Source organism: Anarhichas minor, unplaced genomic scaffold, assembly GCF_050575085.1.
Source record: "Anarhichas minor isolate MPS153535 unplaced genomic scaffold, ASM5057508v1 ptg000018l, whole genome shotgun sequence".
Taxonomy (NCBI): Eukaryota; Metazoa; Chordata; class Actinopteri; order Perciformes; family Anarhichadidae; genus Anarhichas; species Anarhichas minor.
The window spans coordinates 5,084,493-5,102,426 of NW_027466464.1; the positions used below are offsets into that span (position 1 = coordinate 5,084,493).

Sequence of the window (17,934 nt, forward strand, 5' to 3'; positions counted from 1 at the left end):
CCATTTGGTACGGCATCGCTGGTGATTGTTTTTTTTCCAGTAAACACAATGCTGTTTCTTTTGTGCACCACAACCTACTTAAGTAAATATTGTGAATTTAAAAAAATGCACTCACAGATTTTTATGGTATTTCAGAAGATGTATATTATGAGTTGTGTCATAATTTTTGTAACTGGTGTATTTGCGATCTCAGAACCTGTGTATGACTGGATTGTTTCACAAGCAGCCATTTTACAAGCTCATTTTTAAACCAATGAAAAGCTGAATAATCACAAAGACATTAGCCGATAGGTTCCCAGATTGAATTTCGGCCAATGGGTTCCTTCTCTTTCGCTCTCCACACAGACTGTTTACCTGTACTCAAAGAAAGCCTGCTGGAACGTGATTGGTCAATATTACTCCAACTACAAATGTGAACTAGAGCACTTGTGACACACAAAACGTATCATGTGTTTATAGAGATTAGTGCATTTATTATCCGACTCAAGAAGAAATGTCTTGATCCAGTTTACCGTGAATGAAGTGAACTTCTGCAGGTTTGGACTGAAGTACTTGTTGCTATAACGACAGCTCCATATTACCTTTTAAGCCGGTCTCAAAGAACTGGGAAAAAAAAACAGGCTTTTATTGAGTCACCAACAATGAAATGAAGCTAGTTCAGTGATCTATTTACAAAGAACAGGGATTTACAGTATATTGTTGACAAGACTGGAGCTCATTCTCCGCCCAGGCATCAATAAACCACCCAAAAGTAATCCACCAGAGCACATATAGATCCAGTGGGAAATATGTGTGTGGTTTAACTCCAGGCATGTTTCCGTGTACCACAAATAAAAAAAAAAAAAAAGCTTTTGTTCAAGAGGTTAAAACCCACCTTCATATTTGAGCTGCAGGTCTTAGTCTGAGTGTTACAGAGCCAGAAACCAACAGGCCTCATATAGGCTGCACCTGTGCAATCACGACAACGCATCACAGGTGTGTCCTTTGTGCTAAGGAGTCCGATTGAAGGATGAAAGAAAACCTTTTCTGTGCATATAATAACTACGATGGGGTTTTTGTTCTAAATAGTTCTGTGACTGTATTTTTGTAAATTAAATGTAACTTTAAATGAGGAAGTGGATTTTTTTTTCACCCATTCTTGCAACCGTTACTTCTTTTTTTTTTTTTTTAACCTTTAAGACATTTGTAATCTATAATACACCCTGTAACTATGCTGTGGCTTCATAGAAACATTTTGCATCCCTTCATGAAGCATTTTATGCCCCATTTTACCAACCGATCCTTGATAGCAGCCTGAAGTTGTGCAGAAATTACTCCTGTTACCTTTCAGAGGAACGCGTGAAATCTGGTGGGATCCCCAATGTTGCAATGGTTAGAATAGTACGATCTGTGCCAGCATCAACACAATCAGTTTATAATTTAACGTCTTTCGCTCAATGAACAGCAAACACACTTCTCTTCAATTTCATTTGCATTTATTCTAAAGGGAAAATATATAATTCAATAAATACTGCGGAAACAACATTGGCAAAGACAACCGAAGGTGACATCAACATTCAAGAAAACATGACAATGCACACGGGGGGGACAGATAAGAAAATCAAGATGGGCGACTGAGCTGCCAAATGTTACAGCGCGGGCATTTGAGCAAGATAAATCAGGGATGTTACATTAAAAGTGCATCAATACCGTTGATATCTAAACAGATCCTTAACTGTACTGTTGGAGGAAAAAAACAACACAAATTTACACTGTAAACACTGTTCCTCAAGACTTTAGAAAAGTCGCTCATTTTCGAATTAACGCACATTTGTTGTTTACATAAAATCAGATTCCAGTGACGGCCCGGTCACACCACAGAGTGGAAACAGCAGAGTTCTTTTTCCTCGTCTTCGCAATATTTGTTCTTGTAAAATGTGAGGGCTCATTGGTGAGCTGCTGTAGCTGGTGAGCTAACCGCTAACGCACTAGCCAACCTAGCTAACTCAAATGTAGCTCCATTAGCTTCACTTTTTTATTTTCAGTCTATGCCAATGACTCCACCTCTGCTGTTTTATTCTCAGTATTGTACATTCAATCAAGTAGTGCCAATGATCGTTTTCATTATTTATTAATCTGCTGATTATCTTCCTGATTAGTAATTTAGTCTGTAACATGTTGAATGAAAAAACGACAAACAATTGACGGATCCAAGCGGTTTGCTGGCGTGACGGGGCCTTTATGAGGATTTTACCCAACAGTGGAGTCTACACATTTCAGGGAAAAAGCAGAGCGGCTCTGACGTTTAAGATTCTAATAAACAAGCTTTAATTGTTGCTTGCATATACACTCCCTCCCTAAAGTGCGGTGGGAAAATGACTCATTGCTCAAACCAGCTGTCAAAACAGACGATTTTACACAATTAAAACACATTTTCACTTTGACTAAAGCTCTCCGACCCATTAAGGGTCCATTAAAAGGGTATTTAAACGTGTAATGACAGATATTTCAGTGTCACTAATTGACGCTGCATTTGTTTATAAGATGGAGGAATCATTGGGCAAATCCTGGAGGCCGACCTACAGCTTTGAGTCCTTTTGCTCGCGGCTCCCGGTGCGATACAAAAGGAGTCCATAAACCTGTCAGCGTGGAGAACAGTTAGGATGATCCGTCTTTGTGTTGTCTGTAGCTGTTGGCGTGAAATTAACGGGCAGAGAATGGCGGTCCGACTGCTACAGACGTGCGGTTGTCAACTCAAGGATCGCTCAGCGGTTCGTGGTTGAAACTCAACAGGGTGGGGCTAAAAACAAAACAATGATGCGGGTTACACACCGACGACTTCACATTATACCGACGACACATCAAGAGACACGGGACACACAGCGGCAGGTTTCCTTTGTGCAGCACTGAGAAGTTCCTCTTTCTAGTGTCTAACAGTCACAGGAACGAGCAAAAGGTCTTTGATCCGGCACAAACGCCAGCAAACCCCCCCCCCCTCCAGCGCCACTTTTGGCTCTCCTTCAAACGATCACATGCTCTTAAACCCCTCTTCCGTTCACGAATGAGCGTATACTAATGACATCACTCCTGCTCATTTCCTGCCTCGAACCGTGTCCGCTCCGTCCTCCCCGGAGGGAAGCGGGTCACTTCCCCGGGCAAGTAGCTCGCTGACGGGTAGCTTCATCGTATGGCGGGGCGGGGCAGGGGGGGGGGGGGGGTGTTTCACGTGGGTGGGAATGCTACTACGCGTTGAGTTTTCCAGCGACATGAACATGAATTGAAGCTTATAAAACCCCTCTCCAGACAAACAAGGGGTCTTTAGCATGCAGGAAAGAGCGTCGCCCCACAGCTCCCTGCTCGCACTGTGCCCGGTCCTCGTTCTCAGTCCGATCCCCCTAAGTCTGATCGGTCACATGACCGAGCAACTTTTGGCTTTGTCCTTCCGCAGGTCGGAGGCCACGGCCGCCAGGTCGGGCCTGCCGGGCATGTGTGAGATCCTCTTGTTGCCGCGGGGGGCCTTGCTGCGCTTGACGTTCTTGTTGCTCTTGTTGATGCAGGCCAGCGTGGCCACGTGGAAGATGTCCCTGACGCTGTTCTCCGACTGCTGGGCCGAGCACTCGATGTAGGGCGCCGAGATCTGCTTGGCCATGCTGGAACCCTGAGGAGGAAGAGGTCGAATGCGGTCACAATACGGGAAAAAAAGGGCTTGTAACAAAAACCACGTGATTTTCTCTCCTAGGGATCAGCCATGGCGTTAAGTTGAGTACAATGAGCGAATATTCATGAATGACTCCAGGAAAAATGTGTCATTTACAACACTTTGGATCTGCATACCTGGTCGTAGGAGACTGGCGTCTGCCTGTGGTTGGAAAGCTCCACCAGGGTGTTCAGGTCGGTGCGCAGGTCCGACTTGCATCCGACCAGCAGCATCTTGGTGTTGGGACAAAACTCCTGGATCTCCCCTTTCCACTGTGGAGGAAGACAAATGCTTGCATCATGTAACAGTCAGAGTCAAAACAATGTCAACCACTGCTAGAATAATATGAGCAGAAAATCAATATTTAGCTCTATTTTCCACTGCGATTAAGTAATCAAATGTGCATGTTTTCCCGAATGACGTGACACAACATCCCATGAATTCCCCCCCCACCCGTTCCTTTAAGCACAAAGGTTAAAGCTGCCACTTCCTGGAGCCCCTCGTGCTTTCAACCCTGGAAGGGAACTACAAATAATCCTCATGTTTCCTCCCGGACAACAATAAATGCTCTGTGATCGATGGCATTTCTCCAGGGGCTTTAAGCTGAGGCTAATGTGCCTCAGGGCTGGCCGGCCTGCTGGCTGGCTGGTCAGGGGATCAAGATCATCAACATCCAAAGAGGAAGTTGTTTTGTACAATGTGTCACTTTCTGTCTGCACAAACACCACTTGACTAAAAAGCCAATGCTCATTCTACATCGTCCGAAACATGACCTGCGACTGACGCAACGTCGAGGAAACGCACTTAACTTACAAAAACTAACAAACGTTGTTTTCATGAGCCTCTTTATCAGTCAGATGATTGACTGATGCAGCACGTCCTGCTTTAGGTTCAGCACACACATGTGGCAGTCAGCCAGCGCGACCACAGTCATCAGACGTTAACCGCGTTAACCCCGTGTGAGTAATTGGCGGCTACGTCTCGGTTAAAAAGTCAGTCGGTGGAGAACAGCTGCTCCGGGGATTGAACCCGGCCGGCCTCCAGGTCACACCACATCCTAATATCACAAGATCTGCCGTGACTGAGGCTGCAGAAAAACCTCTCGACTGTAGACTTGGCCTTTGTCAGCGGATCAGACAAAATCAAAGACTTTACAGCGGAGGAATTTTTAAGAGTTTAACGGCTAAAAGACATCTACTGAGCTTATCAAAGGCTTGATGATCGCTCCTTGAATGAATGTGTCAGTAAAAAACAGTCAAGAGTGCTCTTAAAAGAAATTGCGACCCCGGTGTTGTCCGGTCTTTCACACTGTGTGTTTTCAGTTCATGAAAGTTAATTGTAACAATCTGGTCGCCTATAAAATGTCTTGTTCCGTTGTGCTTAGCTCCACCCTCTCGTGTCACTTCTGGTTGCAAAAAAACCCCAAGATGGCCAAATCTTTCAGGTGAGACAAAACGGCTTCGGAGAAATGGCTTCAAATGAACCCCGTGTTCCGGAGCCCCCTTTACCTTTTTCAGTACGCTGTCGAGGGTTTCAGGGCGGCTGATGTCGAAACAGATGAGGACGGCGTCCGAGTCTGGGTAGGAGAGAGGCCTCACGTTGTCGTAGTACGGAGATCCTGAAACAGAAGATTTAAGAAGTTGAAAAAGTACTCACACATGATCTAACGGTATATGTCTCTGAACAGCACTGTGACGGTAGTTGGAACTTTTTTTCCCTGCGAGGCCTAAAATTCTTCACTGAAAAGGAAGTGCCTGCATTGAAGCGAGGGGCAGTAACCACATCTACAGAGAAAACCACAAACAGATTCTTCTGAATCAATGAACACGCCCGAAAGATCACTTTAAACTCCTAAGCATTTCTTGGCAGCTATTCTCATATGGCATGATTGCAGCTCAGCCATAATCCATAGCAACCGGGGCGAGAAAAACAAAACAAATAATGCCGCATCAGTCGGAAAAATGTGCCGACTACGGCGAGATCACTTGTTGAAGAAATGCTCTCCCGGAGAAGTGACTCCCAATACTCGCAAACTGAAAACATGTGTGAGGGAGACGCCCATCTCTCCGGCAGACTGAAACATCTCCGGGGAGGAAGGGGGGGAGGGCATGTCAAGATCACATGACGAGCCAGAGCTGACCACACAATCGGCTGCCAAAAATCCGGAGAATTTTGTTTTTGGTAACTGAAGGTTCCCCCTGGGAGGTCCTCTATAAACACTGCCGTGGAGAAAAGTCAGGAATGCACTTTCACGTGCACGCACACACACACAATCAGGGATCTAGTGTTCCTAACCTAAACGGTCCGGATGGGAGACGACACCGTTTATACAATCTGCGCTTCCTTCCAGGCCCGGGCCTCGCACAACAAAGCATGACGATGGCGTTTGTGTGCACAATAAATGAACCGCCGCTGCACACAGAAATCTGAACCATATCTATGTCCACAATCATACATTCCCAGTGTTCGAGCCAGGGCGGGGGGGGGGGGGTCGAATGGGCTGGTTAGGTCACTGCTCCATCCAACGGGGATAATAAACAATCCTGTGAATTCCACTGTCTCACTTTCCCAAATGTTGATACACACGAGCCAACAAAGGTTGCAGCTAATTTCTGTGTCGTAATGCCTGAGAAAAAGTGAGTCCGTGAAGTATGGACGCCAAGAACAACCCAGAATAAATTATTTTGATGTCTTGATCTGAACATAATGTGTTTTTGGCTTTTCCCCACTCACTCCCTCAGGATCCTTTGTAAAGCCGTCTGATAGGTGACACCACCTAAACAAAAAGGAAGTACAAGGCGAGGAGGAACGTGGGATCCCCTGCAAGAATTTATTTCCCATTTTTCACAGCCGTCTCACAATCAATCACGACCGCATTGCATTGTTTGAAGGTTTTTCTTCTTTCAGCCCTGAGTGCCTGGAACCAATCACTGGAAAAATAAGACCCTGCGACTGAAAGGGGAAAGAGTCGGTTGACATTTTACGATGAATTGATTCTTTTGAGCAACCCGATGGAGGGGGAACACACATATCTGAGTGGCTGGGTGGAGTGTGTGCGTGTTTGCGATGCGTCTCTGTACATATGCTTGTGAAACTACTTGGAGATTTATGTATTTATAGCTGCGAATTTCAAGCCTCACAACACAGAGGATCAAAATGTGCCTGCGGCTTATGCGCAGGTCTGTTAATGGTTTTCATTTGAGACGTGAGAGTTTTTGATAGGAGACGCTCTGTGTCTTGATTATCGTTTACAGCGGAGTCGTAACTGCGTTGAGGTCATTTCGCTGCCAAGCGGAAAGATAAGAGGACATCCCATAGTCCTGGTGACAGCCATCTAATTAGCTCCTGTCATTGTTCTCCCACAGGATCTCTAAATCTGGACAAAGACACACACCCCGTCCTCCCTGTCTGTCCTTTAAACACACACACTCTCCCGCCCTCTCGCCTACTCTTAAACCTATTCCCCCTTGTGCCTCGCTCACAGCAAATGAATGCACGACAACGTGAGAGGAAGCAGTACACTGAGAGACAATACCAAACCTCCCACTGGTGAAAAACTAAATGTCTTTCCATGACTGCGCAGAAACTTTTACAAAATGTAAAATTAAAAATGTTCTTCCTTCCCGGTGTGCTGACTTCCTCAACAGCTGGGATGAAAAGCCCCACTTGATGCACATGAAACGAGTCGGAAAATGCATTCTGCTCTCTTCGCGTGATTGTGACTCAATATTCAAATCCACAGATGTTCTCTCGACTTCCACCGAACGACAAAAGAATGACGTTTCCCGATGTTGCATGTCGGGAATACGGTTCTTAAATAATTCCGTGACGTTTCAGACATTTTCTGTTGGAAGCCCTCACACAAAAAACGTCTTACAGACATGGAAATGTACTTTTATCGCAGACGAACACACACACAGTCCTGAGGTAAGCCAGCTGCGGCCCGACAGTTTGGAGGTATGGTCTGGCAACAGGTCTGCAGGCCTGCTGATTTACTGCATAGCTCACATAGCTGAATTAACTGAGCTGGGGGGGGGGGGGGGGGTGGTGAGAGCGTGTGTGTGTGTGTGTGTGTGTGTGGAGAGAGAGAGAAGCGCTACACTTTCAGGGACACCTGTGGAAACAACAAAACAGCGACAGGCACAGCCAGCCATCCCCCACACACATTATCCAGCTTCAGTAACCTCTCGCCAGCCAGACGCATTCAACGCAAACAGCGAGGACGACAAACGGCAATTCAAGCTGAACCGTTGTCAGCTGTTGTTGCTGTGGTTACCGAGATATTTGCTGCTGCAAACACTGCCGTGTAAAAAAACTTATAAAAGGTTTCATTTTTGGGGTGTTTTACGATGAGTTAACAAGGAAAGTACGTCTAACTTCGGTGAAGGAGAGACTTGAATTAAAAAAAAAAAAAAAAAGGAGTACGTTGTTGGATTTTTCTGTAGAAAGAATAGAAATAGAAGAATATTTCCTTTTCTTGACATTTTGTGAGTTCATTTGATTGACTTATTGGCCTAAAAAAAGCTAAGAGAACTTGTGAAAAGTACCGAACGGTACAGACGGTTGAAAAAATGTGAACACATCGCTCAACCCTACCGTAAGATAAATGCACGATGCAATACGTTATACATTTCTTTGATAAAGAAGATCAGCTGGTTGTGATTTAGATCACAAACTATCAGAAATGTAGCTTAAGATAGCCATTCACCTCAAAACCATTACATTCAGATGTGGATGCACCTAAAAAAACGTATAATATACGTAAATGAGTTGATGACAGTCGTGGCCACATCAACAACAAAGTGTGAATCGAGTAGGAATCCACAGAACAACTACAAAAGCATGTGGAGGACCAAGAGGGCAAGGTGTTCAGTGTCAAGACCGGACACGGATTTTAATGGTGGGTGTAACATCACACAGAAAGTCCTTCCAACACATTAGCAGACAGGAAGTCTTTTCATCTCTCCCAGAATTCCACTGCCCTCAAGTTGATGCACTCTATCGGCCACTGTCGGCTCAAGGCTCTCGCTCGCCGGTCGGCAAATTCCAGCGTGATTCAATTACCCCCCTTGGAAACGAGGTAGGGCTTTAGCGGACCACGCCACTTCTCTTTCTCTCCGCCGAGGATCTAACCCGGCCGGGTACAATGGGGGTCTTTGTAGGCGAGGAAGGAGAAACCTTTAGTCTGAGGAATGCCAGACATGCGGCTCCAATTCGCTGAGCCCAGAAATGTGATCCGATGCAACAATGGCCGCCGACACAAGAGAGTGGAAGGGGGGGGGCACGGTTTGCAGAGGAGCTTACTGAATGCACAAAAAAGTCCCATAGTTCAACTGTTCAGCATGACATGAAACACCGCACAGGGAGAAGACAACCTGGGCTCCACTATCATCACATATCATCCTTTAAAAAAACTCCTTTATCTAGCTTTTTGCCCGTGTTTCAAAGTGGGCCGTCTTCTAATCTGTCAGCAGCTGTTCAAATCAGCCACTAAACAAAACACAAGGAGAAGTTTCCCTTAAGGTTCCCCAGGATAAATATTACCAAATGAGGTCCATGGGGTCCAACACGTGGGTCTCTTTGGGAGTCCTTGATGTGAAAATGCCCGAAAGTTCCTGTGTTTTTCCTGATATTATTTTATTGAAGCTTGCATTCCTCCTGGCTTCGGCAAATTGCCTCGAGGAAGTTGGAACAAACACGTCACACTGATTTCTGAAGAGCTAAGCTGCTTCGTGCGGTCCACTCCAACATAAGTACATTAGGAGTGTTTCACGAGTGTCAAATCTGATTAAACTAATTCTAGGATTAGCGCTGAAACGATAAGTTGATTGACAGAAAACAGCATTTTTAAAGTTTATCAATATTTTGAAGGTGTACTTCTGTTTGATAAACCCACCAAATAGCAGACAGACAGTTAGAGACTAGCTTGGTGAACACAGTGGGACATTTAGCAGCTAAAAAGCCAGATGTTTTTCCTCAGGAGTTGGTGGATACCAAACCAGAGCATAAAAGCAGCAAATACTAGACTTGCATCTATGATGTGGCCAGAAACATGACCCTAAATAAATACTAATGTTGCCTGGGGTCAGATCTCACCAGCCATAAGTGCGTCGGTGTTGTGTTTACAGCTTGTTTTCCTGTCTCCAGGCAGCCAAAAAATAACTGTATGCAGGTTTAAGAATCGATAAATTGTATAAAAGGATTTGCTGCTTTTCTCTGTAAATTAGCCATTTAAAGACATAACCTTGGGGTTTGGGAAAGTGTGAGTTTCTTGCCATTTTCTTCCATTTTAATAATGAAAACAGTTGCCATCTGCAGTTCCCCTGCCTGAGATTACCTACTTTGCAGGTTTTGAGATGGATCTTTGCTCATTTCAACTCGCATGGCAAGAGGCCTCGGGCACACGGGCCCACAGGGGTTGTTCTGTTTACCTTCCCCGTCTTCCTATCCTCCCGTTTACCTCTCATGCGGAAAACACCTTCGCAGCACATTGAGACATGCGGGCAGACGGCATTAACCACTTCCTTTTGGTGGTGAGAGACGTGCGAAGCATCAAAGGGTTCCCCGTCGGGCCCCGCCCTGAGGCCTGGGAAGCAGAGCTAGCGCCGACAAGCTGGGTGGGTGGAGGGGGGGGACAAATGGGAGGCAATACGACAGGCAGGCATTTACCTTAATGACCTGAATTACTCCCATCACCCTCCCTTTTAAAACACACACGGCAGCCATCTCATTAGGCCACTCGTCACCGCAGAACAAAGACCACCACGGTGTGTGATTGAGAGGGAGGGGGTTGGATTGTTTGTCTTCATCTCTGCGTCCTGGTCTTTGTCCCGGTGCATGCTGGGGTCTCACACACACACACACACCCCTCCCCGGCACACCTCAGGAGATAAGGGATCGATTGGATTGGCTACGGCCGATGGGTTATCTCTACAAAGGGGACGAGTCGAGTCGAAGGCCGTATCAATCAGTCTCTGGGTGTGTGTGCATGCTGGGTGGGGGCTAGGATTGAAGGTGTGTGTGGTGGGTGGGGGGGGGGGGGGGGGGGGGGGTCTGGCTCCATCTCCGACCCACTGATCTAATAGGAACGGCGCTCCCCCCCAACCCCACCCTCGCTGTTTTATGAAGCGGAGAGAAAAAGAAAAATGGCTCCAGGCGGCCAGCCAACACAGCGCAATAAAACAAAATTCTCACCCTGGCCGACTTTCATTTCTTCTTCCCCAGCGCGCACGCACGCACGCACGCACGCACGCACGCACGCACGCGCACACACACACACACACACACACACACACACACACACACACACACACACACACACACACACACACACACACACACACACACACACACACACACACACACACACACACACACACACACACACACACACACACTGTAGGGGCGAAAGAATTTGAAACCCGACCTCCCTGCCTTTCGCTCGCTTGCTAAGCTTGGAAACGAGGGTGACTTACTCCGAAGAAAACATCTAACTTGATGCCACTTTTGCAGCTCAAAGGGAGGCCCCGCTGTTATTTGTGCAAAATCTAAATCTGTAAAAATCGATTCTGCGGTTTTGCTTCGTTCTTCAAAGTTCAACCAAGTTGCTGAAACGTCGCTCAGGAATTCCAGGAAAGAGACCCGCAACAGCTGGCTGTGTGCTTGTCCCCGCCCATCACACACACACACACCACATGCTCACACACACACACACACACACACACACACACACACCACATGCTCACACACACACACAACATACGCCTCGCTCACGCCTCACTGCTGTGCTATTCACTGCTCGGGCATTGATGGATGGGAAAGTGGGTTTGTTTACACACACACACACACACACACGCACATGTTAAAGCACACACAAGGGGACACAGCAGCTGGTTTGGACCCCGAACACAAAGTCCAACCAAACAAGTGATAAAAGCTGTTGGACACGCGTTGCACAACAAAACTTTCCCCTCAAAAAAAAAAAAACCCGCAGTGGGAAGAATTTCAAAAGTGTGTTCTCCAGATGTACGAATAAGTTCAGCCCGTCTTTCCCGTTTCAGCTGGGAAGAAATCATAAATCAAATCCAGCGTTTTACACTGAACTGCGACACTAAACCGTTTCTATGTAGGTAAAAGGTGAGCCACTTTCCTAATCTGAGGGGGCGGGCACATGTCTGGTTTGTGGGACCAGCAACTCTAGACTATGAGTAAAGGATTAACCCAGCTTTGTTGATTAAAATGAGTCAGATTAATTTCGTTATTCAAAAATGAAAGCATGGGCCTCTTTAAATGTCACGATTTGGACATATTTTAGGGGAAATACGTTAATGTTGACTTATGAAGACATGGCCAAACACAGATTCAATTTGACCCCCCCCCCCCCCCCCATCTCCACACAACAGGAGAGCATGTCTACAGGGGTCACACAGGAATTGTGCAAGCAACCCGCATGTTTGGACATGTTCGGACATTTCTCCTGGATTGATTTGCATTGAAGATGAAGCACATAAGAGAGGTGATAGGAAGGAAGGGAGGAAGGAAGGAAGGGAAGAAGGAAGGAAGGGAGGCATAATTACCTGAGGTGTCCCACAAACTGAGCTCAATCCTCTGCGTGTCGATTTCAAAACTGGCTGTGTAGTTTTCGAACACTGTGGGGACGTAGCTCTGCAGGAAACAGAAATAAAATACATGAACTTTTGTTGGACATGGCTAAAACGAGGCCTATAAACAGAGGAATAATTCTTAAGTATTATACCTTTTTAATAACTAGTGCCAATACGCAACTAGTACCATAATACTACAGCACTGTTACCACTACTAGAACTGCATTTGTTGTAAGCATTACAGCTACAACACATACTAATACATATGCATGCATCATATAATATAGGTATAACATTCAATATATGTCCTTCGTCATTATTAGAGCACCCGCCCTTCTGACACATCCGTTTCCACACAAGCGCGAGGCGTTTTCTCCGCGTGTTAATAACACCAGGTTAATTAGCATCACGTTAATCAGTCCGGGTCTCACCTCGGGGAAACAGTCCTTGGCGAACACGTGAAGCAGGGCGGTCTTCCCGCACTGGCTGTCCCCCACCACCACTATCTTACACTTCACGCTCTGACTGGGCTCCATGCCGGATTTCAGAGATAGTTTCTGACAGGAGCGTCTCTCCTTCATTGATTGCGGAAATGGAAATGAAGCGTAAAAGTCCAATCCTGCGCGCGCGTGTGTTGTGGAGTCGTCGTCGTACAGCGACAGAAGCGTCTCCCTGCTTGTCCGTCTTCCGTCCGCCTCGCCCGTTGTCTCCGCTTGCTCTGTGCGGGTAAATGCCATTTGCCTGTATTTATAACGTAGCAGGGAGCCAATGGCAGCGGCTCTCCTCCTGCGAGGACGAAGCTCGTCCCTCCCGCGAGCCCTGCGCGTGAGCCACATACAGCAGCCCGCAGGACCTTCCCTCCGTCATGGCGCCCCCGTTCGGACGACCACAACTTTTACATGAAATACATTGAAATAATAATTAACAATATAACATTCGAAAGAAATTTAACTTTACTGTTCTGTGTTGATATGTACAAATGAATAAAAAATACAAATGCAACAATTTTGAAACACTACTTCCTGTTTCCACAACATGACAGGAAGTAAATAAACTCATAATGCTACTAGTTTGTTTGATTTGAGCTGCTAACTACAATTAGCATTCAGTTGAAGGAAGATTACTGAAGAGTAAACCATCATTTAGTCATGGACCTTTCTTAAAAACAATTGTGATAGAATGGAAATGGGTTTGTTTGTAGTTTGGTTTGAGGCAACAAAGAAAAGGTGAAGCAGCTTAATATTCAACATAAACTTGGGCTTTTAAATTGCATTTTACTCAGTAACATATACGTTTAAAGTCATTATGACAAATGCTCTTGATTAGATAGTTTTCTTTGTGTAAATTCTAATAAAACACGTAAAATCGAAATTACTCTGACTCGATAATTTCCCTTTAAAAAAAAAATTTGCAACAAGGAAACCCCTAAAACTGGCTTGGTTTATACGGTCATACTCTATAACCTATAATCTTTTTATTTAAGTATATACAAACTGTTTTTAAATGGAGGCGTTCCCCAATCTTACGTACACAGCCGTAACCTTCATGAAAATATTTATTACATCAATTAAACTCAAAGAATGGAGTTGGAAATATGTGTATTTTTTAATCACATGTTACATTTCATGTCAAGCCTGTTAACAGGGGCTTGCTGGTCACAAGTTGTATCTTTTCCTTTACAATCAATAAAGCAATAAACGTGTTGCACTGCCTACTCCTGGGAGGAATCATTTACTCATTAATATATACTTTAAATAATATGCTGATTGGCAGTTTCAATAAAAAAAAAAAGTTCTTTAATATTGTTTCTGCTGAAACAGTGTACAACAAAGGCCCCTGTGACTCCCAGTTATTCCAAAGTCATGCAGCAACACGGCGTGTTATCTTCATTCTTCTTTAGACACATTTCACTCGATTCCTATGGCGAATGAGCCCTCGGGCGCCGAATTAGCTGAACATGGCGAGCAGGTATAGATTGACTCGCACGCGCAGAGGTTTTTTCTGTAAGAGTGAATTAATTAGAAAAAAAAGCAATAAAACCCAGTGAACCCAGTAATAAGTGCTTGCTTATTTCTAGCGAGCAGCTTTGGTAGTTCCCCTCATTATCGGTGAATAATACACATACTTATTGTGGCACACACAGCCAGGGAAAACATATTAGCTTTCATTCTTCTGGGAAGACAGAAAAAAGGGTAAAATGAAAATTTTTACATTTCCCCTTCAGGCTTGATAACGCTTTTCCATCTTTTTGTGAGTGTGAGCAGACACCCTTCTGGTCTCAAGGCCTCGTCTCTCAGCCTTCAGGCTTCCTTCCCAACACGGCAGCACCACTATCTTTTTTTTGTTTTTTCACAAAAAAATGGGAAAACAGCAGCGTTCTGCATCAGCTCTCCCCCTCTGTGACGGAGTGATTGGACTCTCTGTGCTGCTGGCAGCGTTCTGCCTTTACAGTGAGACAGCTCCACCCTGCAGGCTGTGTGGTGGGAGTCCCGTCTGTTGTGTGGGAGCTCTGCCTCCAGGACACAACGCTGCCAGGAGAAAAGGGACGGGGGACGGGGGGGATTTATACTACTATAGCTCTGCTATTTGGCTGCCGTCTCTCTACCGTATGCATTTGACCTCATTCAAATTCTGTCTGAATCAGGAGATTACAGAGATTTTACCTGCATGGGTTGCAAAACAGCCCGTTTGCGATTTTTTTGATGTAAATAAATAAAAACATGCTCCCTAGCTAAACCTTTGTCCTTCCTCTGATACATTTCTTCATGTTCAAATAAATGCAGCTTACTGAGATTGAAACGGACACAGCAGAGGAGACAGCGAACAAAACCACATTAGCTGAGGTGTTTGCACATTATGCCCTTGTGCCCTTCTCCAGTTTTTTCCAGGCTGGCTGCCTGTGTGTGTGTGTGTGTGTGTGTGTGTGTGTGTGTGTGTGTGTGTGTGTGTGTGTGTGTGTGTGTGTATGTGTGTGTGTGTGTGTGTGTGCTGCATTCTGCTATAGCCGGCAGCATTGCCAATCTCACTTGGGTGCAGCCACACATTTGGGCCAAAGTGAGACTGTGCAGCAGCATCTTAAAGGAAAATTCCACCCATTTATATTTAAGATATCATCAATTTGTTACGCATTTAGGAGTTATTTAATTTTGTGTGTTCCCTTCCCAATTCAAGTCTAATTTCTACCCAAAATCCCTTGCGGCAAACCAAAGAGAAAAGGTGTAAACTTGCCGGAGCATTTCAGGATCGAGAAAAGAGTCTGGTAAAGAAAAAGCTGTAATATTTACCATCATCATTCAGTTGTGTACTGAGGTCTGTTGAGTCTTGGGTCAATACAACTAAATTGGTTCCCTGCCCCCTGCATCTACAGCATGATTGATGCTGATATAGATAGCACAGCGGACCCAGAACATACAGCGCAGTCGACATTAAAGTGGATCTTTGTGTGAATGGAATTGGCAGACAAAGTGCAGTTGCCTGAATACTGTACACCGCTCCCAGAATAGAAATGAGGGTACCACCTGTTTCTGGTCACATGCTGCTGTCAACATCCTGTAAATCTCCACGAGGGAATGCAAAACGCTAACTACCCCCAATTAGAGCTAATTTCCCTCCAAAATGTACTTCTTTTATTTTTTATCTTTAGTAGCTTTCAACTGGTTTTCATCTTTTTATTTAGTGTGGGTTAACAGAAGTTTTAGCTGATAGCTGGGTTCCAGAGATGATCTTGAGGTATCCTTGACGGAAACGTCAATAAGCTCAAATACTGCATCTCTCCTTTGGGAATCCTTTTACCACGGTTGCAGCCACCGTCCTCACTGCCCCACACATATAGAACAATGCAGAGATGCCCTTGGAAAGTGAGGGATTTCTAGCAGCTCTGTGAATGTACTCGACAACTGCGGCACATCTAATTTAAGTCCTTGACTGAACCATTTAGGATGTTCAAAATCCAATTTAAAATCACAAAATAATGATAGGCCCGTACATTTGAACGAATACACTGTAATTAATCAAATCTAAAGCGCACAAACTGTAAGAGGTGAATACTAGATGACCTTGGTGCGTTTTCCCGCAATGCTTTATTACACAACTAGGTCAGCACACATCTACCTCGCAGTATTTTCTAAAGCAGTCCAGTGTGTTGGCTTCGGTAAATGTTGGAAACGATCCGGGAAATCTGCCACAGATATTTTTCAAAGCTATCAATAATTTGAATTATTCATACGGAAAGTACCTCAAAGCAGCAACACTGTAGTTTTCCAATGACGAGCTCACATCCCTGTGTGTTTTGAATGGCAGGCGCCCATTGTTATCTGTGGTATCCAGGTCTGGGTCACGCACCGGTGCCCGGAATTCTTCCTGTGTGCTGAAGCTTCTCGGAGTACCGAAATGAGAGGGATTTGTCAGGTTGTTGCAAGGATTTCCAGGAAATCTCAGGCAATCACAGGTGAGGTAACCATTCGAAAATGATGATTAAAAACAGTTTCTCCCAACAGGTCACAAAAGATGATGAAGAATGAGTAACAAATAATGCAATTTGAAGTGAATCTTAAGTGGTTTGGTTTTAGCCAGCGGGCCAGCAGTGCTTGGAGGTGTGCGAGGAGTCTAGGTCACTGGGCCGCTCTCCCTCCACCCTGACGGACGTGACAGCATGCTGCCCCACAGTTATCTCTGTCGACGTGCATTCGATCAGCGGAGCGCTGACATTTACACACACACATTGCTTCAGTTCGAGAGGGATTTCCTCGACGGTGAGTCACCGCGACTGGCAAATTAAGGGCAGATTCAAAACAGTTCAGGGGAGAAATGGCGGTGGACGCCACTTTTGTTCTTTATTCAAAAACAAGTGCAAGCGCCATAGGAGCTGTAGAAACATGTCACTGTTGTGTCATTACTTAAAATCATTTTTCTGTATTGTGAAATCACTTTAGTGATCACTGTACTGTATATACCACTTTGTCCGTTTTTGTATTTTCTTATGATCTGGTATAATATAAATTGAATTTGGATTGGAACATCGTGAACATTGCTGAACACAACTGGGAAGATTTCCAAAATTCCTTTTAGCATGAAATGTCTTGAGAAATGTCTCATCCTGTCTCCAGAACCCCTTCTAGTTAATTCTGTTCTTGCATTTTTGGCTCAAGCTTTCGTGGAGGGAAGAAAGGCACGAAAGAGGTGAAATTAACATCAAAAACTGTTTTTGCATGTTAGTGATTTGTTGATTTTCTAATGTAAACTCTATTAGGATGGATTATTCTATTTGAATCTCCATTTCTAGTAATTATGAGTAATACTTCAGTATGTCCACACCTTTCATGGGAATACAAAGTTTAACCAAATAATGAATCACCATTACAGATACAATGTTAGCAAGAAGAACCAGAGCCCAGATATCCCATCATCCAACAGGTATAAATCTACACAATGACATTCTGGGTTTCCTAGTGCATGAAACAACTGTAACCGACTGGAACCCTCTAATGAATCCTAATAAGCGTCGGCTCTCCCCCCCCCCCCCCCCCCCCGTCGGCTTACTAACACATGACATTTTGTTTTAATAAACCATTAGCTTAATATCCTCTGCTGAATGTACGGTAGGACAGCGAGGGCGCGGCACACACACACTGACGGGAACACACACACACACAGACA

General features: G+C 45.0%; 1 protein-coding gene across 1 annotated transcript; it reads right to left on the reverse strand.

Annotated features, from left to right (window-relative positions):
* Nucleotides 1–431: 431 nt before the first annotated feature.
* On the reverse strand, nucleotides 432–13,061 carry rnd3a (Rho family GTPase 3a). The gene is made up of 5 exons (XM_076095093.1): nucleotides 12,711–13,061; nucleotides 12,253–12,340; nucleotides 5,185–5,294; nucleotides 3,814–3,948; nucleotides 432–3,637 (listed from the first exon to the last, which is right to left on the reverse strand). Exons 1-5 carry the CDS (start codon nucleotides 13,014–13,016, stop codon nucleotides 3,389–3,391), a joined length of 888 nt encoding a protein of 295 aa, XP_075951208.1. The 5' UTR covers nucleotides 13,017–13,061; the 3' UTR covers nucleotides 432–3,388.
* Nucleotides 13,062–17,934: the final 4,873 nt, after the last annotated feature.